The sequence below is a fragment of the Myxocyprinus asiaticus genome, chromosome 40 (genome assembly GCF_019703515.2).
Source record: "Myxocyprinus asiaticus isolate MX2 ecotype Aquarium Trade chromosome 40, UBuf_Myxa_2, whole genome shotgun sequence".
NCBI lineage: Eukaryota > Metazoa > Chordata > Actinopteri > Cypriniformes > Catostomidae > Myxocyprinus > Myxocyprinus asiaticus.
This window is the reverse complement of record NC_059383.1, coordinates 19,264,033-19,285,840: the sequence shown is the minus strand read 5'-3', so window position 1 is coordinate 19,285,840 and position 21,808 is coordinate 19,264,033. Positions and strand designations below refer to the sequence as shown.

The 21,808-nt window shown below is 38.3% G+C and overlaps 2 protein-coding genes across 11 annotated transcripts in view; one reads left to right on the top strand and one right to left on the bottom strand.

Annotated features, from left to right (window-relative positions):
• Positions 1 to 1,862: 1,862 nt before the first annotated feature.
• Positions 1,863 to 16,200, bottom strand: si:dkey-175m17.7 (uncharacterized). 2 transcript variants are annotated; one of them, XM_051681646.1, is made up of 5 exons: positions 15,661 to 16,200; positions 14,189 to 14,247; positions 10,750 to 12,920; positions 7,192 to 7,497; positions 1,863 to 3,602 (listed from the first exon to the last, which is right to left on the bottom strand). In XM_051681646.1, the coding sequence occupies exons 3-5, from the start codon at positions 12,902 to 12,904 to the stop codon at positions 3,337 to 3,339; spliced, it is 2,727 nt and encodes a 908-aa protein (XP_051537606.1). In that variant the 5' UTR covers positions 12,905 to 12,920; positions 14,189 to 14,247; positions 15,661 to 16,200; the 3' UTR covers positions 1,863 to 3,336. The 2 variants fall into 2 exon arrangements, with proteins under 2 accessions (XP_051537606.1, XP_051537607.1); XM_051681647.1 differs by lacking the exon at positions 14,189 to 14,247.
• A 2,542-nt stretch (positions 16,201 to 18,742) lies between these two features.
• LOC127430498 (serine/threonine-protein kinase MARK2-like) overlaps positions 18,743 to 21,808 on the top strand; it is a 60,740-nt gene continuing 57,674 nt past the window's right edge. For all 9 annotated transcript variants that reach the window (XM_051680312.1, XM_051680308.1, XM_051680306.1 and 6 more), the window contains exon 1: positions 18,743 to 19,843. In XM_051680312.1, the coding sequence (XP_051536272.1) occupies positions 19,805 to 19,843 (39 nt within the window). In that variant the 5' untranslated portion in view covers positions 18,743 to 19,804. The remainder of the gene's footprint in view (positions 19,844 to 21,808) is intronic.

Sequence of the window (21,808 nt, the reverse complement as noted above, 5' to 3'; positions counted from 1 at the left end):
TTTTAATGGAGGAGACTAAGAAGTCGTAAATATGGACAACACTGACAAGCAAAGTGGAAGTCCACAAAGTACTTGATGCCAGATCCACAATTTGTCACAATGTGTGTAGCAATACCCTAAAGTACAATTAATTCAAGTTGTAAAAACACATATTAACAGCCTAAATGCTCTAACTATTAGGCAGCATTCATATTTAGACAAAGGTTTGTCTGGTTTCTCAGTACTCTGTCTCCTCACAGAGACCTATTTAGTTGTGTGAATTTAGTGTGTTGCTTTCAACACTGTAAGACACAACTCACACAAGACAAGTTGTGAAACGTCTTGCATTTGTTAGACTTGTCTGACTTTTGATGGCCATTGGACAGGGTGAACTGTCCCTTTAAAAAATAATCAGTCATAAAAAAGAAACAATACCAGTGATCTTAAATGGATCAGACATATGTTAAAATTTTGGGGCATTTGTACCTACAATAGAACACCTTCACATTTTTTCACATTCACTGTAGGTTGGAGCTTATTTAAAATGAAATGAAAAATTGTACACTATGTCACGCCCCGCTGGGCAGTGTAGATTAATGGAGACGCAGCAGTGGTGTGTGAAGGCCCAATGGCTCAGTGAGGCAGATAAGAGCTCAGAGACGGCAGACAAACTCCCCGCTTGTCAAGCCTGATGAGGAGAGCCTTTAAATATCAAGGCTGAGAACTTAACAATATGCAGGAATAATGTGTTTCACAGTGAACTGAACTGAGTTTTTTTTTTTTTTCCCAGAATGCATTCCCATAAAAATAAAAAAATATAAAACAAATGGTGCATAGTCTCTTAGTTAGTTTTCTCAAACAGGGTAAGTAAATAACAGAATTTTCATTTTTGGGTGAACTATCCCTTTAGAAACAAGGCAGAAGCTTGATTAAAATGGTGTAAGCTAAATAGTATTAAAGCTGATAAGCGTATTAATTTTTCATACATAATTAATGGCATACCAAAATTGCTGAAACTTTTAGTGACACTTGAATCTACTGTGTTGGAACCTTTTTGCTGAATTTGTTTAAACTGAAAAAACAAATCAACTTTGGGCTGGTGTGCAATGCTGGAAGGCAAATTTCACACCATTTTGGTAAAATCATGACGAGAGAGATGCATGGTGATGACTTGGCCCAATCACAGTAATTCAGCAAAATAATAAATTACTATATAATTCCTTATTATAAAATGTGAAATGTGTTTCAGTTTAGGCTTAAAAAAGGGATGGTTCACCCCAAAATGAAAATTCTCTCATGATTTACTCACCTTCCTATCATCCCAGATGTGTGACTTTCTTTTTTCTGCAGAACACAAATTAAGAGTTTTAAAAGATTATTTCAGCTCTGCAGGTCCTCACAATGGAATGGCCAAAATTTTGAAGCTCCAAAATCCACATAAAGGCAGCATAGAAGTAATCCATACAACTCCAATGGTTAAATCCATGTGTTCAGACATGATATGATGGTGTGGGTGAGAAACAGAACATTTTTATCATAACATTTCCTCTCTGCCCAGTAGGGGGTGATATGCATTATGACAGTGAATCACCAAAAACACAAGAAGAATGGGAAAGTGAAACAGAAGTGGAGATTGACTGAGCAGGGAGGAGAATTTATAGTAAAAAAGGAATTAAATATTGATCTGTTTCTCACCCACACATATCATATCGCTTCAGAAGACATTGATTTAACTAATGGAGTCTTATGGATTACTTCTATGTTGCCCTTATGTGGATTTTGGAGCTTCAAAATTTTGGCACCCAGTCACTAGCATTGTATGAAACAATAGAGCTGAGATATTCTTCTAAAAATCATTTGTGTTCTGCAGAAGAAAGAAAGTCATATACATCTGGAATGGCATGAGGGTGAGTAAATGATGAGAGAATTTTCATTTTTGGGTGCACTATACCTTTAATGAGATCTTTCCATTTGCAGCACAAAAACATAGATGGCAATAAACATATACAAATCAAAATAAATCTGTGCACTGCCTGCACAAAAAAAAAAAACAACAACAACAAAAAAAACAACAACATCATTGTCTGACAATGTCTCAAAAAACCCTCCCATAGTCTATTGTACACTTTTCACACACATCTTCACATTACACAGTGTTTTATATAATTTGATCTCTATCCAATATTGTAAGCAAATAAAGAAAAAATAAATAACCAAATGATTTTTGAATTTGATCTGCCTTTTGAAAGGCTGGTTCATGTCCCATGAAAACAATGTCAGTAATGGAACAGTGTCCGAGCGCAAATATTTTAAATCCACGTCCACATCAACATCAGGCTCTATTGCACACCTCCCACACAAAGACACTCAGATAAAAGATGCAAAATCTAAAATCGAGTAACAAAAATAGCAGAATCGAAAACATTTCAAAAGCCAAATAAATCTTCATGTAAGTGGAGAAATGTATAAATAGCTGGCAGGTGACAGCTAAAGGTAACTCATAAAAATGTGCCTTGAAATTATCTCAGAAATAATCTGACTATAAAAGTGCTTTGCACAGTGGAAAAGGAGTTTGAAGTTTGCTACAGCTCTTGGGTCTCGAATGTGATGCATGTCACATTTCTAAGAGTCTCAACACATAGTTGTATCTTTTTCTGTGCTTGACAGCCACAGTGTCAATTCTTGATTGCGTTTGTTTTTCCCCATTACTTTTTTTAAACAAAGATTGATATTAGCATTAATATAATAACAATTTAAGTAAATTGAGCAGTAATGGATTCATTACTAGGTCACTATTTTTTTTTAATAATAAAGCTTGGAACATCATTTACAGGGTATCAGGGTAAGGGTGGGTAGCACAAACATCCATTTGCTAAGCCAGCTGTCATATAAGCGCTATTTTTTTAGGAAACAGAAAGACTCAAAAGAGTGGAGGTACCCCAATTATAATAGATCAATGCTATTTTCTTTCCATTTCTTAATGCCTGCCGCCTTTTCCTCGTTATTTCCGTCAGCACTCTCTAAAATCCTTCAGTCTCGCTCATAATCTTACCCTTGTTCTATCCATCCATTTCTCTTTTTGCACTAAAATGATAATTCACCCAAAAATGAAAATTCTGTCATAATTTACTCACCCTCATGTTATTTTCTGACCCGTATGACTTTCTTTCGTGTAACAAAAAAAGAGATGTCATTCTCTTGTGTTTCACAAGTAATAGAAAGGCATACAGGTCGTAAAATAACATGAGTGAGTAAATGATGACAGAATTTCCATTACTGGTTGGACTATCCCTTTAATTTCATCTTCCATCTCTCTCTCTGTTACTGTTCTCTTCTCCAGCCTTCAGCCAGAATCTTTTAAACTTGTGTTTCTAGGCCACTCAGTTTGGGGGTGAGGATCCGAGGTGTTACCCCAGAGTTGAGGTCCCTCTCGAACTCTAGCAACTGGCCCATAAAGTTAAGGTTGGGGGAAACTACTGGCCGGCGACCCCGCACATATTTATAAGCATCGGTCATGGTCATGAGGGTGTGCTTCATCAGGTAAGCAATGACTATAGTCGCTGAGCGGGACACTCCTGCTTGGCAGTGCACAAGAACACCCCGTCCACACTGGTGAGCTTCCTCTGAAACAAACAAACAAAGACATCAAAGATGTCACATTTACTTTCGGTTGTCTTTTTATATCCATTGTTTTGTTCCATTTAAATCTCCCACACAGCTTTAAATAGATAGAAAGAGATAAGCAAAAAGAGCTCATAAAAATAGCTCCTCCAACATTGTAAAAAAAAAAAAAAAAAAAAGCTTTTTAGCATAAACCTGACACCAGCTTTAAGACAGAACGATGTAAGCACAAAAAAAAAAAAAAAAAAAAAATGCAAAAGGGTAGTTAACATTAAATTTCAAGCAGTGACAGCGGTATCCTACAGTGTGACATGCTACACTTAATCTAAAATGATTTCATTTTTTTTCTAATTTTATAATTAATATACTTGCAGTTTTTATGACCTTATATTAAATAAGTAACAAATGGAATCTTTGCTTTTAAACATTCATTTGTCACACAGCAGACCACTTAACAGGGCTGTACGCTTACCTTTTTTAAGTGTTAACACTGGTGCTAGTGAACAAAAAAAAAAAAAAAAAATTATCTCTAATATAAATTATCTGTTTTTAAATGATCTATTAGAACTACAAAACATTTGATACAATGTCATATTTTAAACACTTATTTGATACAATTCTTTTTTTTTATTTATTACTATTAATATTCATCACAAAATAAATCATGGTCCTGTAACACCCTTGGATTTTGCTGGACTGGCCATTTGGCTCCAACACCACAGAATGTGTATTTATTATTTCCTTCTATGTAATTAAAAATTATAATAATACTTTGATTTTCAATCATTGTTTATTAACATGTTGATTGGTTTAAGGATAGACCACCGAAAACCCCGTATCCATTGACCACTAATCTAAAGAGCTTATTAAAAGGAAAGTATCCCACATGTTTCCTTCTCAGAAAGATGCTGAATCCAGTGCTTCCAGTGAGTCAAAAGCAACTGTTTAATGGTTTATGCTTGTCCACTGGAAATCAAGCAACTAGATCAGTTTCTGCCTCTCTCCTTCTACGCAGGTTATACAGGCTTGGTCACATTTCCCTTTGCACAAAATTCTGCAGGCGAAGGCGGCGTGGGTGGATGTTAAGAGAGCATGAATCCTCCAAAAACGAATTGTCAAGCAGCCACTTTTTTCTGCACTTTAGAAACTCACAGCTAAAATGATGTCCTTGTCCAATATAATTATCCAGTATATCTATGTATGAAACCAAGGGTGTAGATTTGGTTTTAGATGGGGGGATTCATATATTTAAAAAAAACTTTGTAACATCTGCAGTGTCATTGTTCTGTCTATCTATCTGAGTTAGTACTATTACAATAATTATAATTCCCTAAGTATTGTTTCCATAAACATTCCCAAGTGAAATTTATCCTTAGGCTATAAGAATATCACCACAACTGCGAGTGCCCAAGCATTTATGATTAAAACATTATGTTTCATTACTGCACATTACACAGTGCATAGTAAAAGTTCAAATTAATGTTCAGATAAAAACAAATTCCTTTACATAGCACTCTCTTAAATATTTGTAGCCTATATTGTGATATATATATCACAATATATCTATATCATTCTTAATTATCATAAATGTACAATCTTATGGCGTTTTTTTCCCTTGCCACAGCTGCCTTTGGCTTGCTCACTGGGGGCTTAAAGACATCTAGGCGTGATTTTCTATATAACTGTTTATTGGGTCTTTAAAATGCCTATGAATGAAACACTGGCTGCTACAGCTTTCCTTTTAGAGAACTCATAAGCATTACTGGAGGTTTATTGAGGCTTTTAATCATTGCTCATCAAGTAGTGGACATATGCAAAGTTTTTGAAAGAGTAAACAAAAATAACTAATTCAGTTAATTAATTACTATCTCCATTGTATCATATAATAACTGTAAAAAAAACAAAAAAAAAACATCAGATTACATATGTTAACTACAGTACAAATGTAGATATCACAGAAAGAAATAATTTTCTCCTCTGATTGATCACAATCCTCTTACCATTTATCTTAGATTAGTTTAATAATTTACACTGTATATCACAGATTCATTAACAAATATCACATATAACACTAGCTTAATAAACATGATAAATTATTACATACAAAAATTCAAAGTGTTAATATAATTAAACAATAATGTAAATAATATGGATCATACTTATTCTTTTACTCATCCACTGTCCACCACTGCATCGGGCTATGTCTATTCAACAACTACTAAGTTTCCACAGCAATTAATATTGCGTACTGCTCTTTGCTGTGCAATTCTTAAAGGGCTTTAAGTAGCGGTATTCGCTTTCCTCCATGATTGCATTCAATTTTAAGAATTCTGAACACTCACTGTCGTTTCAAAATACCAATAATGTTACCAAACGAATTTAAAATAAATGTTCAACGTTTCCATTGATCGTGATATAAATATATGGGGGTGGGGTGGTGTACTTGTTGTTTTTGATTAAATGGGCTTTCTTACCTCCCCATCCCCCACAGAATCTACACCCCTGTACGAAGCTCAGCCCACACAGAGGTCACTACCAAACCAAGCAACTTCCTATGGGTCAACACTGCAAATTTTCCTGTCAAAATTCACCAAACTTCAAATTCTTTGCAATTCTTCTAAATTCCTGATTGCGCAGATTCCCTCTGAGACAAATATATTTCACCCACATGAAATTTAGCTGTGCAAATGTACAGTAAACATGACTGCATCTTAATGTGTGACCATCACACAGCATAGAAGGAACATTACCACAACCCTGACAAAGTGTCCACGGCAACCAACTAAAGTCCGAGCGCTTAGATTTAGAAATAGCAAAGCAGACATCAGACTATTCTATGTTCTTTTTTCCAGCTCTCCTCGTAGGTGGAAATGACAGTTATTGCACATGTGCGAATGGGTTAAAATTTGTCAACGCATATTATAATTTTAAATTGCAAATGCAAGCAAAACTGTCACACTGTATAGCCCTGATTTAAGTGACCTGCAAAAAGGATAAAATGTTATTAAAATGATGAATAACTTAAAGTGATCAGTTACGGCAAATAAAAACATTTAAACAGTTACAGCACCTGAAACATATACTTTTCCTTATATATTCATATAAATATCTCCTAAAACCTTGATGTTGAATAAATAAAAAGTTAATGAACATGTTATTTGTCAACTACCCAAAAACAGGTTTGATGATTTAAAAACTGAAATGAAGTGATTTAAAAAGGTATAGTGCCACAAAAATTATATAATAGGATTAAAATGTATACATGCCTTGTTTAAAAAGACCAGCTTAACCAGCATGCAATTGCAATGCTAGTTTGGGCTGGTTATGTTGGTTAGTGCTGGTTTGGTGATAGTTTAGCTAGTGGACCAGCATAGTCATGTTTTTCAACAGAAAAACCTAGCTGGTGAAGCTGCTTGACCAACATGATCTTTCTGATGAAGCTGGTTAAGGTAGTTTAAAAGCCTAGTGGGGACACCAGCACACCAACATCCCATGCTGGGGGATCAGCACCCAAAACACAACATGAGCAGGTGACCAGCAAAACTAGTCTTTTGAGAAGGACACTACGAGAAAGGTGACCAATTCTCTCACCGATAAATTCAAAAACCTCCTCGAAGTACTGCCGCAGGTTCTGTTTGCTGTTGTCAGTAGCTGGGAGCCTTTTGTAACGCACCAAGCCGGTGTCCAGGTGGTAGAGGGGAAGATGGGTGGTGACATTGACCACATAACCAATGTTAAGCCGAAGCAGTAGATCTAAATCCTGTGCATCTCTTTCATTGCCAAGGAAAAGGAAAGGAAGAATGGCGCTGATCACAGCATTCTCCACATCCGGGGTCATCACACTCTCTTCAGACAGTGACGCTGGAAGGGAGGAGGAGAGGGGAAGAGAGAGGTGCACTGGCGAAAAAAAAAAAAAAGATATAAAGATGACGCATGCGCAGAGCACCGTACACACACTGTACATTCACTCTGCTGGAATAAAGTTGAGTAAATGATGAGAGAATTATTATGTAAGCATTTATAAAAATGAAGATTCTTCAGTGGTTCTATGGGTTCATCAGAGAACCCTCTTCTTTATCAAGAACAATTTCTGGCAATAAAGGGTTCTTTATTATCATTCTTCAAAGAAAAAAGTTTTGGACACCACATTATTGGTTCTTCAGATCAACATATTTGCTTTTGGGTCCTTTAAAGCACCAGTAGGATACATTTCTAATGAAGAAAATGCTTTTTCTAATAAACTACAGAGTAAACATTTTTTTAGGGGAACTTGAAAATGTTCAGTTATTTTGTCATACAATACTTAAGGCCTCAATATACAGTACTTCCGTAGAAGTTCTTCTTCGTTCTTCGTTCAGGAGTAAAAAGAAGTTATAAACAGCCGAGCAACGGTATACTGCTTCTGAACATTCAGACACCTGCCACACCGCTGTATGAGGCATTTAGAAGTACATTTAAATATGAGGACGCTACATGTAAAACTTCAAAAATTTGTTATGAATGACTTTATGCCTCATTCTGAGTAGAATTCACATGAGGTCAGTAAAAGAAGCTGTTTTAACCACTCGATGATTATTTAAAATAATATATACTGTATGCAGTAGAAAATGTTGAATTTGTCTTGTTTACATTATGAATTCATGACGCTAATGCGCTAACATGTTACATGCGGTCATAATATGTGCCAGTAACACTCTGTTATTGTAATTTATTATGACACTGATACCATTATAAAGATGAGTGTATACAAATTTTAATGTGCAGAACAAAGATAAAACTATGATGATAGAGGCTTACTTTAGACAGACGTGTGAATGGTTTTTGCTGCAGATGGCACATGAGTGAATGGGCACTTAAGTATTTGAGAAGATTTGATTAGTACACTTAAAAAAAAATGTTTTTTTAAAATCACATGACTTGGTCTTAGAAAATGTCTCTAAGCGAATGATCGTACAGATGTAGGTACATTTGCACCTAGGGATGCCACGGTGTGAGTTTTTGATGGTGAGATTACCGTCTGAGAAAATAAATAAATAAATAAATTTTCACGGTTAATCGGTTTTACGATTATTTGCAATTTTTATTATTATACAATAGCAATGATGCAAAAATGAAAAACAACGTCTTTGTGGACGTATTTCTGGGGGATATGTGGACGCTAGGGGCAGCCCTACGATAAGAAAACTGATAAATGCACAAAAAATAAATAGGAGGTATTTAATAAGAGACACTCCAATCTAGAGCATGACACCGTTTATGAGCATCCCGAGCTCAGTGATGTTCTACAGGGTAACCGGAGTGCTTCAAAAGTGTGTAAATGCAAGATTATTGTGGGTGCGCAACATGTAGCCTAGTTCAAGGCATCCAACAGTTTTGTTCTTCTGCATCAGTTTATTAAAGCAATCCATTGTCTGTCAGACACCCCAACGTGAAGAATCGGCAACAGACTCTATAAAAATACGGTTCACGACAACTGACAAACAAACCTGTAGACTATGCATAATAATGGGACCATTGCTCACAGCAGGCGATTTAAAGTCCGATAATGACTAAAATGTACATTTATTGTTGAACGCGATTAATTTGTACAGAAGCAATGCTTTGAATAATGAGGACGAAAAGACGCAACTTTTCAAAGTTCACTCGCTGATATAGTAACTACACGCAATGCACCGCGCTGTCAGAGCGTTTAAACATTACAAAAAGTAGCATCTTTTAATTCATCACTTTGAAATCACCAAAGCTAAAAAATATTAAACTTACTAGTTTGTTGTTGGATGACTAGTGAAGCATCCAGTCCCATTTGTAAGATGTCTTTCTATGACTTCTGTTTGCATAATTTACATCCGTTGTATTCAGTCAGCCATTTAAATGCTCCCTAACAGCTGATTTCAGTTGCTTTTTTGGTGAATATGAGTCTGGTACATCGAATTATATTTTGTAGTTTGTGTATTTAAGCCCCAGTTTCACAAGAATTTAAAGTTCACGTTTAGTCCGCAACACCTGGCTAAGCACCATGCGGCCACCGTCCGTAACCATAGCAACAGCTCCAGTACCCACACAGGCACAAGCGATTTCACATTTAGGCTTACTAAATCTTATAACTCTTATAAATATATATATATATATACACACACACACACACACACACGCACATTATGTATATTATTTTTGCCACGTCTAAATAAAGAATTTCAAGGTTTTAACCATGGATTCTAAATTCTTGCGGTTAAATTAACTGTGACATTTTTAATCACAGTTAATAGTGAAACCGCATAATCACGGCATCCCTATTTGCACCAGCTCGCTAATAACTCTGCATATCGATGTGTTCATGGTGACTGATTTTGACTCACTGAACGACATAAACAAAATTAGCCATCGGCCTCAAGGTAGGTGGAGCTCCAGGTCACACCAACCGATGACGTGGACAGTGGCAGTAAGGTGTTTAGCAGCCATTAAGAATTTTTCCTAAAAGTTCGCCCCAGCGAGCTGTTACGAACCACCGAAACGAATGCAAAAATACCTTCTATTTGGCCAGATTTTGTTCTAAATTACGTCACACCTGTTCATTCTTCAATTTTGTAGGAAGTATATCGAGGCCTTTAGACATTCGAATTTGATACCATTGACACCTTATGTAAGGAAATTTTAATGACTATTTTAATCCATTCTCCTTATCTCAGTTTGAAGTTTCAGTGCTGTTCTTCCTTTTCCTTTTTCTTTGCTCCCTTTAGCATGGCTAAAATTAAGTATCATTATCCTTTAGTTTTTTCAAAAAAGTTAACAAGTTTCAATAAGACATAAAAGAGTATGGGGCAAAGCAGTCAGAATTGTAAGATGGAGAGTTAAAGGCAGAAAGGGTTTACAGCAGAAAAACTTGCTGATTGAACTCGAGATGTGAACCTCCATTCTAAAGCTGCATTAGTAAAACAATCTTTTGAAGCTGCCAAGGATTATGCGCCCTGCAAATTAGTTGAACCATTATTTTAATTTAAATACTATCAGTGCACAAAGGCCTACAGCCTAATGATATGAAGGTCAGTACATTCAAGTGGCATTGGGAATGTGGGGACATTGTGTTCATGTTTCTGAGTGGTCAATCATCACCACCACATTACAAAGACATTGGGTCATTAAGATCTTTACCTCGACCATTTTCCACATCTTGTTCTCGGTTGAGCGAGTTGAGGACCAAGTGGAGTGACTGAGCAGAAGGTAAGGTGTGTCCACCCTCCCTCTCTCTCTGTTTGGGTTTGGGCTTAATGAGGGTACTGGGGGCAGAAGGTGGAGGTGAGAAAGAGGGAGGGGAATCCGGTGAGGGAGAGCGCAGGGACGGGGATTGCAGAAGTATGTCATCATCAAACCCATCACCATCCCCCATGCAAGCATCTCCCCCTTTGTTCCAAAGCCTCTTGAGGGAATCTCTTCCCTGGTCCCCACTGTTCCCTGATCCGATGAAGTCCAACACTGCCATCTTGCCTTGCTGGAGCCTCCGTCGTCCTGCCTGATCTGTCAAGTGAGAATGAGTTAATTCCATGAGGTTCCGGCAGTCAAGGATTACAGGGTTGTTGCCATTGCCACTACTCTGATTTTGGCCCATACAGGCCCTACCTGAGCTCATCCCAGTCCCTGCACTGTGGTGGTTAGGTTGGGTTTTAGAGCGAGTCATCTTCTTCGCTAGATCCTCTGGCCAGATTGTGCGTACACTGAAGTCATCATCATCAGGCTGGTATCCTCCCATGGTACGTCCACCAATATTACAGCCTATGTTGGGAGGATTCCCTCTGTGCGGGTTAAAAGTCACTACAATGGGGTCACTACTGCAGTAGCTGCAGGTGGAGCTGCCAGTTTGGCTTGCTTTGGGATTGCAGCCACTGACGCAACTCTGGAGTGCCCTAAGAGGAGCGGATGAGGAAAGGGGAGCACAAGGAAGACAACCACCAACTAGTTTCTTATGGAAAGTAGCAGGGCTTTCAAAACCTCTAGCTTCTCCAGAACAGGACGCACAACCCAAAGGTCTGAGCAGCCCTGTGCGACAGTCTGAGACAGTGCTGTTGGAAGAGGAGGTGTTAGTGGTGGATGCAGTAGACAGACACCCTCCTAGAGTCTTCAGTCCCATGGTTCCGCCACCTCCGTTGGCAGCACTTGTCCCTTGCCTGTGGGAAAATGAAGAGGATGGGCTCGTACTATGTCCGTGGCAGCCAGCTGAGTGATCTCTCCCTCTTCTACAACGCACCAGCCTCCAACAGCCACAAGGGTGGGAAAAGTCAATGGTACATGTGTGGTCTGGACTAGGGAAGCCTCCTCTAGAGGAAGTGGGCGAGAGGGGCAAAGCGTGAAGAATTTGGGGCCGATGTTCTTTAGTGGGAGATGGCCGGGGATGACTGATGTGCTTGTAGGAGGTTGGGGGCCGGGAAGGGAGTGAGGGTGGAACAGCAGTGTAGTGAGGGTTTAGGATGGCAGCATGGGGTAATGGGGCTGAACTGTGGTGACGAGATAGGCTGTGGGCGTGGGGCAGTTGGTGGCCGGGTCCCAGTTTGGAGTTTTCTTTGTTTCCTACAGATGATACATCTCTTTCACAGTGGGAGGGGTAGCTGGCAGTTGCAGAGCAAGAATTTGATGGTAAGTCTCTCTCTCTTACAGGCTTGGGTTTTGACTGCTGTCTCTGAGCAGGTACAAATTCCAAGATCCCACCAGGAGATACTTTAAGTTGGTTCTGATGATGGCTACTATGCTGAGTCCAATTTTGATTCTGATGATGGTTCTGGTGTTTCTCCACTAACTCGGAAGACTTCCCTTTGCATTTCCAGTCACCTTGCCCAGGATACAAGTGCAGGGACACCTTTTTAGTTTTGTTCCCCTTAATGCTTCCACTTCGGGTAAGACTGCTACTGCAGCCCTTGTTGAAATACAACCCTCCTCTTCCGCCTTTGTCCACAGACACTTTAATGTCAATGTTATGAGTGTGCTTGTGAAGTCTGGGACCCAAAGTTACAGTCCCATTGCTGTGACAATGGCTTGTATTGTGGCCACTGCCCTCAAAGTGGGCGCTTCGCTCTTCTTTATCTCTTTGAACATGGGACGATTGCCTGCGCTTGCATTCCAAAGAAAGGAAGTTGGAGCCTGGATGGGGACGTGGTGGAGGGGGTTGGGGTTGTAGTGAGTGGGGTGTGGGCTTGTTGTGAGTGGCCGAGCGGTGTGAGGAAGACTGCGAAGTGGTCGGAGGGGAGGCCACGCGCAAGGCCAAACTTTTGGGCCGCTGAATAACCACTATGCGCTCGTCAAGAGGGAGTGGAGGCATCTGGGGCAGAGAAAGGCTGTGTTTTTGAAGCAAAGAGAAAGAGACAAATTAATCCTACATTGTCCCATTAAGTTTGGTACTTGAGTAATTATAGAAAAGACACACAGAAGACACACATACTATACAAGTTTTACACATACAGTTTATATTAGTCACAGCACAAAAAATTGACATATAAAATTGTGATGAGTAACGCACAGAAGACAGTCTTCTGTTTGTCATTCACAACCTTCCTGGTAATTAAACACAGTGAAACAATAACGAACAGCACACAGGGTAAGTCACAGTCGCTTGCCTGTTAAAAGAGAAACCCAAATGTAACAGAAAGGCTTTTCTGACCCATTACGCTTTATAACATAAATGCCAAGGGTTCACGCCTGGCATAAGATTATCATTATTACATATACACAAGCAAAATAATTATATACAAAAGGAAAGGAGGTTGAAAGGAAAGGAGTTTGTAATGATGTCACCTACTGTAGGACATTATAGAATATGGCAATAATTTGATATAATAAAATGTTTATTGTTGGTTATCACCAATGTGTTGCAACACACTGACCTAGTCTGCTTGACTGTTTGAGAGGTCATTTGTTGGACATTATTTAAGGGATAGTTCACCTTAAAATGCCAATTATTTTCATAATTTTCTCACCCACATGTTGTTCCAAACCTGTATGACTTTGTTCCATGGAACACAAAAGGATATGTTAGAGCCTTGTGTTCTACGGAAGAAATTCATGCAGATTTGGAACAGCATGACGGTATGTAAATGATGACAAAATTCTAATTTTTGGGTGTACAAACATTGACAGAGTTTATCACGAAAACATGTCATTGTCAAACATGGAAATTGAATGTAAATAGAACAATTAATATATAATAATAGTGATATAATCTGTTGGCTGCACTAATCGCCCCTCTATAGAGCAAAGCAGATCTGCTCATTAGTCTACATGGCCAGACATTAATAGTAGACATTATGGAGTGTCAATGGAAAGACCGTGAGAAGGTTAAGTGGGAGCACCGAAGGGTAAAAACAGAGAGAGCAAATGAGAGAAAGAGTAAAGACTGTGTATGTGACAGAGAGAAAGAGAACCGATAAAGCAGTACAGAGGGAACAATTACAGGATGTGACATGGCTCGATGGCTGGATCTTCCATTGACCTCATCATTAGGAGAAGGGGGGTCATGCAAAACAGAAGGGTATACCTCCACACACACAGACCCCAGGACAGAGCCAGCACACCATGCTCTTATTTCCACAAGCATACATTCACGCACAGGGCTTGGTGATGTTATCCTCATCCTCTTTGCTTTTTCTCAGTCTTGCCTTTTGTAGCCTGTGGTAGTAAAGGGGGGTGGGTGGTTACACTGGCCCAGATTTGTCATATTGCAACATCACTCCAGTCACTTCAACTTACACACTAAACACCTCATCAGCAGTATTTCACACAAAAACTACACGTGTAATGGCTTTTTTTCAATGCATCACGTTTTGAGCCAGAACAGCAGCGTACACTTTTGCATCAGCGTGTGCTTGTCAAAGATGTACAGCATCAGCATCAATGAGCTAAGGTTACAAACAGTGATCAGGTTTCACTGATATCACCAAAACGAATGGTATGTGGTTGTATAAATACAATAATGTTGCAATAAAATATTAACTGAAGCATGAACACAAACAAACATTGCTTTTGTTAACTGGATATTACACTTTGGAACTGTGTCTTGTTTTAATAAAGAGCAAGAAAGACCTCATCAATGTTATAGCCTACAAGCATAGCTGACACCATATATTCAAGTGATTCTAATGAAAAACAAAGACATCATTCATGTCATACTGATGCATTACTCACATACTGTGTTCATGTGATTCATGTAATTGCCATTTATCAGTAATTTACACGCAGGCAACTCGAATCATTTCTAGGCATGTTCTGCAATCAAGCCAACAGTGAGCAACAGACGCGTGGGCCTGCTCAGCAACTGGAACACTTGCCTCTGCCAAAATATGGATATGCACTCTTAACCTAATGAAATGGCTGTATTGTTTTAAGGCATACGACTAAGCTAACAGGATAAAAAAGTGAAATGAGGAAGCAGTAAAATTATTTCCCGCATCGTCACACGTCATCACGTCTTAACACTGGAAAGCAGAATCACAGCAGTGGGCTACTCAAGTCTGAGAGCCTTTGTTTCTGCTGCTGACAGAACCGTCCCCGCACACCTGCGCTTGAAGCAACGTCTGAAGAACGACCGTCTAAACAGATGTTTCACCGCGAGATTAATAGCAGGCCTATAATGTTAGGCTACTTGTGCCTTAACTGAACACTGGAAGAGAAAACAAGAACGTCCGCCAGAGATCGGCAACTATATTGACTGTCACTTGTTAGGCCATGCTGATGCTGTCAAGCATTTTCAGATGCGCTTCCACTGTTATCTAGTATACCTCTACGCCATTTGAGCTCAGATGAAAATACACTTATTGTATTTCAAATATAAACGTAGGCTATTTAAATTTCACCATTGCGTTTACACGATTTAATGGAAATGTGGTGCAAATCTATAAATGTATATCCTATTTTTTAGATTGTTAGCAATAGATTGTTGCAATAAAGGTCGCACATTCTTTTCACTGAGCGACATTTTGTTGAAAACAAAATACGAAGTCCCCTTTATTGCTTTAAACGCAGAGACACACAGCTGTAGGTCGCATATGAAGGCTTCTTTAATAAAACGAGAAAATGACTTACGTTATAAGCTGTATGTCCGCTGTATCGTCATTATTTGTAATTAGATTCCTGTGTTTCTCCGCGCGACAATTCCGCTCCAGTGCCGCGAGACACTCACATAGCTGCAGTTATCTATACTTTGCCTTAATCTGAGGGTTAAACTTTAAACAAAATCCAAAGCTGTCCATTAGTATATGAAGGTAAGACAATTTCCCCTCATACTGTTAAATAACTCTGTCCAAATCAGTATGCACAGTTAACACAATAACAATTTATACGGCAGCGCAATGCAACGTGCGCTTGTGTGTACTGTGCGTGCGCATGAGACAGCGCGCAATGTGGAGGGGATGGGGGTGATGAAATGAAGGCGGGGTGTATGTGTGTATGACATCATCCTAAACCAATGACAAGCAACATGTCAAATGTGTGTAAAAATGTTGTTTTTTTTTCGTTTTTGTTTTTTTAATTTTTTTTTTTTTTACACAGCAATCATCAGACAGTTTATCATGGAGAAGATCTGGAAAAGTGCTGGTTCACCACAGATGATTTATGAACAAATGGCAGACTAAAGTCAGGTACGTTGAGACAGATGTGTAACTTAATTCAGTCCCTGACGTTTTTCCTCTCAAATCTGACCCAACTTGATTAATCAGATTTGACAATAATTAACATTCTATTCTGATTTAGATCAAACATGTTAATACAGAACACAAGAACTTTACATTTAGAAATATATATATACTGTACATATTATATTTAGAAATAGAAAATAACAACAACTGTTTGAACCGAACTAAAGGGAATATTTTGATTTCTTTTTATTAACCTCATGGCTCCTCCATGTTAACCCTTAAATGCATGAATGTTTTGCCAAACATTATTACAAAACTCGGCTCTTTAGCAACCCATCACTTTTACACATCATAAATGGATCTACAAAATGCGCAGATAGTTTAACATTTTCAAAGCATTTTTTATTTATTTATTTTATTTAATTTTTTATCCCCTTTTCTCCCAATTTTTTTGTAATGCCCAATTCCCACTACTTAGTATGTTGTTGTGGTGGCACGGTTACTCACCTCAATCCGGGTGGCGGAGGACAAGTCTCAGTTGCTCCGCTTCTGAGACCGCCAATCCGTGCATCTTATCATGTGGCTCGTTGTGCATGACACCGCGGAGACTCCCAGCATGTGGAGGCTCATGCTACTCTCCGCAATCCACGCACAACTTACCACTTGCCCCATTGAGAGTGAGAACCACTAATCGCGACCACGAGGAACTTACCCTATGTAACTCTACCCTCCCTAGCAACCGGGCCAATTTGTTTGCTTAGGAGACCTGGCTGGAGTCATTCAGCACACCCAAGGGTGGTAGTCAGCGTCAATACTCGCTGAGCTACCCAGGCCCACTTCAAAGCATTGTTAAGACGATTAGAAAATGATAAAATAGAATATGTTCTGTTTTTTTTTTTTTTTTTGGTGTTTAATTTTTTCATATATCAAAGAGATAATGCAACAAATGATAAAACAGGATTCATTATTTCCACTCTGAAATTTTATGAGACTCAACTAGATGTCAAACAAATATTGAGCTACTCATAACACATAAGCCACACAAAAGTTACACATATGTATTTTCTCAGTCACTTGAATCTAAATAGACATACAACTTACAGAATTGCATTCAAATGTCAATAGCCATATCATACTGTTCATGTGTTGTACTTGCTATAGTTTACTTCCATGTTGCTTCTTTGTGAAATAGCAAAAGTCAAATGTAAATCAATTCAAATATTGGAACAACAGTGCCACCTTGAGTAACAAATAACATGTAGATGTTACTGTGTGTGTACACACAAAGGGATACTCAAAATTCACCACCATTGCAGTGGAAACCGACATGATAGTAGTATTTGGTATGAATATGGCACTCATTTGTCTTGTAATAAACAAAGAAAGATATCCTGTGATAGTAAACTTAAGTAGATATGAAATAATCATTAAAATATTATATATAAAATAGAAGTGTAAATATACTGTATAATATAACACAAAAAATCTCGGGTCACTAAAGACCCTTTACACTTTTGGTAAATAAACTTGATTTAAATTTAAATGTATTTATTTGCAATTTTGCCCTTTTTTATTTATTTATTTTTTTTTATGTTATACGGTTCATAAGAGAAAGGACTACCAAAGATGTGGAAGTATAACTAAAAAATAAATAAAAAAAATGGACGAGGTAAAGGAGGTGGAATGAGATTCTGGGTTACTAAAGACCGAGGTATACATTTAAGGGTTAAATTGGAAAAAAGAGCAAATTCCTGCCCAGAGATGGCAGTAAATTATTCATTCATTGTTCAACGAGAAGGTAAGACCATACACTGTGATAAATGGGATAGAGCATTTACGTAACAATAAGAAGAAAGATGTATTACAATATAAAATCAATAGGACTGGATAACAAGTGAAAGTGGAGGTAAAATATTCTCCTGTTCCCTCGAGTGATCTCTTTTTAGTGTTGGTCTATACATTTTTAGATGAAAAGTTTCAGTTTTTGTCAGCTCAGTGATCAAAAGGCACCGTTAATCAAAGAAAATCCCTTTCAAGGAAAGATAACAACCCACATATTTCAGTGCCAGTGCCATTCTAAGGGGCAGTTCACAGCGAACACGTTCATGTGTCGATTCTCGCGGTTTCTCAACTGTTTTCGACCATTGCGTCAGCGTCTTAAATTGCACAGGATTGCTTCAGACGCCATATCAGATTAAACAGAACTTCAGCTTTTAAACGCACATCTCGAGACATCTGCGTTCGTGGCGCTGCGTAGAGCTTTTTTGGCGTCTAGCTTTTTAGGTTTGAACGGCCCCTGTATTTAAAAATAATAAGAAGAAGAAGCATCTTTATTATCTCTCGACAGTAAAAAAATATCTATAAATAAACGCATATACATTACACAACTATAAATGCAGTCGGTTTTATACTTTTTATTTTAAAACTACGTGTGACCTGTGAATAAAAGACTTTTATTTTGAAACTCTATCTGAGAGAGGGAAAGGAAGTCGATCTGCAAGCTGCTTTCACATTTCTCTGTTGAACGCAAACAACACTGGCGTCCGGGCGCTGCTGCGGTACCAGTCGTGACCGCCCGACTGCTCGCCTTTCTACGCCTCACAGATGTAATTCGTCGTGGACCACCGACTAGAACCGTACAATTCAGAGTCAGTTACAACCGGGAAACGGTTTGGACTCATTCTTACTATCATACTGTCAAAATATCAGCGACTTTTTCGAAGTCACCCGGACAGCTAATGCGCGTTAGCAGGTTAGATGGGATTTTCAGGGGCGCCCAGACATGAGCATCCTCACGATGTTTTTGCGCTTGGATCATTAGTTTTCTAGCTCGACACCACAACAGGTGTTTGACTTGGCTTTAGAATAATCAAAAACATTGAAATGTAGACACCTGCTTGATGGATTGTTTCTCGGAGGATCGCTGAACTGAGCGCTGCTGAGTTGGCTAACTGGAAGGAGCTGCTCCTTAACTTAACCTGAAGTTTTTCTGGACTTAAAAGGACTCCTGTCTTTTTTTCTTCAGCCCTGTCAGGGGGTAATAGGACTTGAAGTTTTGCGTTACCGATGCACAACGATATACAGACGTTCATTTGTAGTTCCGGCCAAATTAAGGACCCTCCGGTGTTTTGCCACCCGGCCTAATAAAACTTGGAGACCTCGGACTCGATTTCGCACATCTGTGCTGGGAACAATATTTTACCACATATATATATTTTGTTTTTCGTCAGCTAACGTCTTCAATTTAAGAAATCTATCTTCAAAGCTGGTATTCTGTCTGTAATTCCCCGAAAAATCACCAGTTTAACTACAGAAAATAACATAGGAAGTTGAGACTCAGTGTTGACACCCAACCGGTCGTCGACTTTTTGAATTCACTAACATTTGTTAGTGTTTTCCGACGCGTGTTCCTGGTGAAATCAAGCAAGCAAACTATGTCATCTTAACTGGTTTGGTATCCTACACAGAGCTCGGGGTGGCTCTTTAAAAGTTGGACTTCGGACACTTCTCATCGTGCTGTGCCGATGTCACATTTGATTGAATTTTGAGCGCACATTCAGTTTCATTAAATAAACTGTCCAATACAGTCTGAGATGATGTCGACCAGGACACCGCTGTTACAAATTGATCAGGTGAGTGCTTCCAAAACTGTGAAAGTTGTATAATTTACTCAATTAGGCTTCATATTTAGTTTTTATATAGGATTATAAGATGGTTCTGCTTTGTATAAGATGTCCAACTTTGTTTGCTAACAGTACAAGGTGATCATTACAGTTTACGGCCTAGAATAAAATATTGGGGTGCTTATGATTCTCTTCCAACGTTGAGCTTTGTTATATGTCTGTACATGTTTACTATCATCACTGAGAAAAACCTCTTTGGCTGCTGAATTGGTTATTTTTCAATGCAGTAAACCATGTAATAAGAAAATAACTTTTTAAATGCTGTTTTACAGAGAATGCCAGTGCATCACTCTTGATGAAGTCTTTCCCTATTTACATCATAAAATCACACATTTAACATGCTTGTGTGTAGAGGTCGACCGATACTGGATTTTACTAATACCGATAACTAAGCTGGGCAGTACCTGCCGATAACCGATTAATCGACCGATAGTTTTTAAAATGGATACTGAATGAAAAAATAGCACTCAAAGTAAAATAGTGCTGAACTTTATTACAAAAATAAACAGTACTGACTGAACCATGAAAATATATTGTACTTTTTTAAATGAAATAAATATATAAATGAACTAATTCTGATTTTTAAATTGATGTTGTTTCCTTAGTCCACAAGAGGGTGCAATAAATACATAAACCACTCAGCACTGTTATATTATTGCACAGAACATTCCTTTCCTGGATGTTATAAAAAGAGCATTTCATTTTCAACTAATGTGCATAACAAAAATAAATAAAAAGTTTTAGTCGGTCCATATTCTCATATGTTAAGTCAAATGTAAAATGAGTGGAGGGAAACGCTTCAATAGACAGTTGACATGGTGTTACACTTGCACTGATTCCTACTACTCCAGATTCAAGCTTCATAATAACAGCGAAATACCACATTGTTTATTATTCAGTACAGTTGTATGTAGAGTAGCAATATTCACAGATAGCAGTGGTATCTGGCTGAACTCGGTGGTGAAACGACTGAGCCCAGGCCAGGGGCTGTTCAAACAGACGGAACACAACAGACTGGAACCAAACGCGAGAATCTCGAGACACACATTTCCAAGTTGAACATCTTTCCTGACAAAGCATTTAAACAACTCATTGCTTATTCTGAGAAACGCTTATAAGAAAGCAAGACGCAATGGCCAATGACCTCCACCAACTGTAAGGGGCTGTTCACACTGAACGCTTTTGCAACCATCCATTTGTTTTTCTATGTAAACGCGCGCTACACGAACGTCTTTGTTTCCCTTTGTTTTTGTTTATTCAGCGTCTCGTGCAGGAGCGCTGTTTTTTTATATGATGTCTAATTAAAAAGAACTTTAAAAGCATATTGAGACACCTGCTTTCTGTTAAGCTGTATTTGTTGTGCTGTGTCTAGCCTTTTTAGTATGTGATCGATCTGAAGTCGTATTACAGTGAGGATAAAATTTTTTAATTGAAATCAGATGCGTTTCTGATTTGTTTATTCATTTCTCTGGGCTGCGTGAAGATATTAATTTGCTTTCTCACGTCACTAGCTTTAAATATGCAGCTTAGCTGGCGAACGAATGCATAAACGTGACCAGCTGGATATAAACTATTGCAAATAGATGGTAATTGATGGTAACAATTATGACATTTAAACATTTGGGTAGGACTTGCATGTATTTTTATCACATTGTTCTATCCGCTTGAGGTTAGCTTTAATATTAGCATCCTTTTAGCCTTGTCGGCAAACATACTGCTGTTCTCCACTAATGCAGCATCTAGTCAACAAATTAATTACTTTATAATGATATGACAGCATGTACTGTAGTGTGCTGTATACATAACTTTTCATTGTTGATGTTTTAAATCCGCATCTGAAGTGTTCCGCTCCATGCAGAGTGTAGTCTCTTGCCAAAAAAAAACACCACAAGGCATCAGTTAAGTGATCATTTT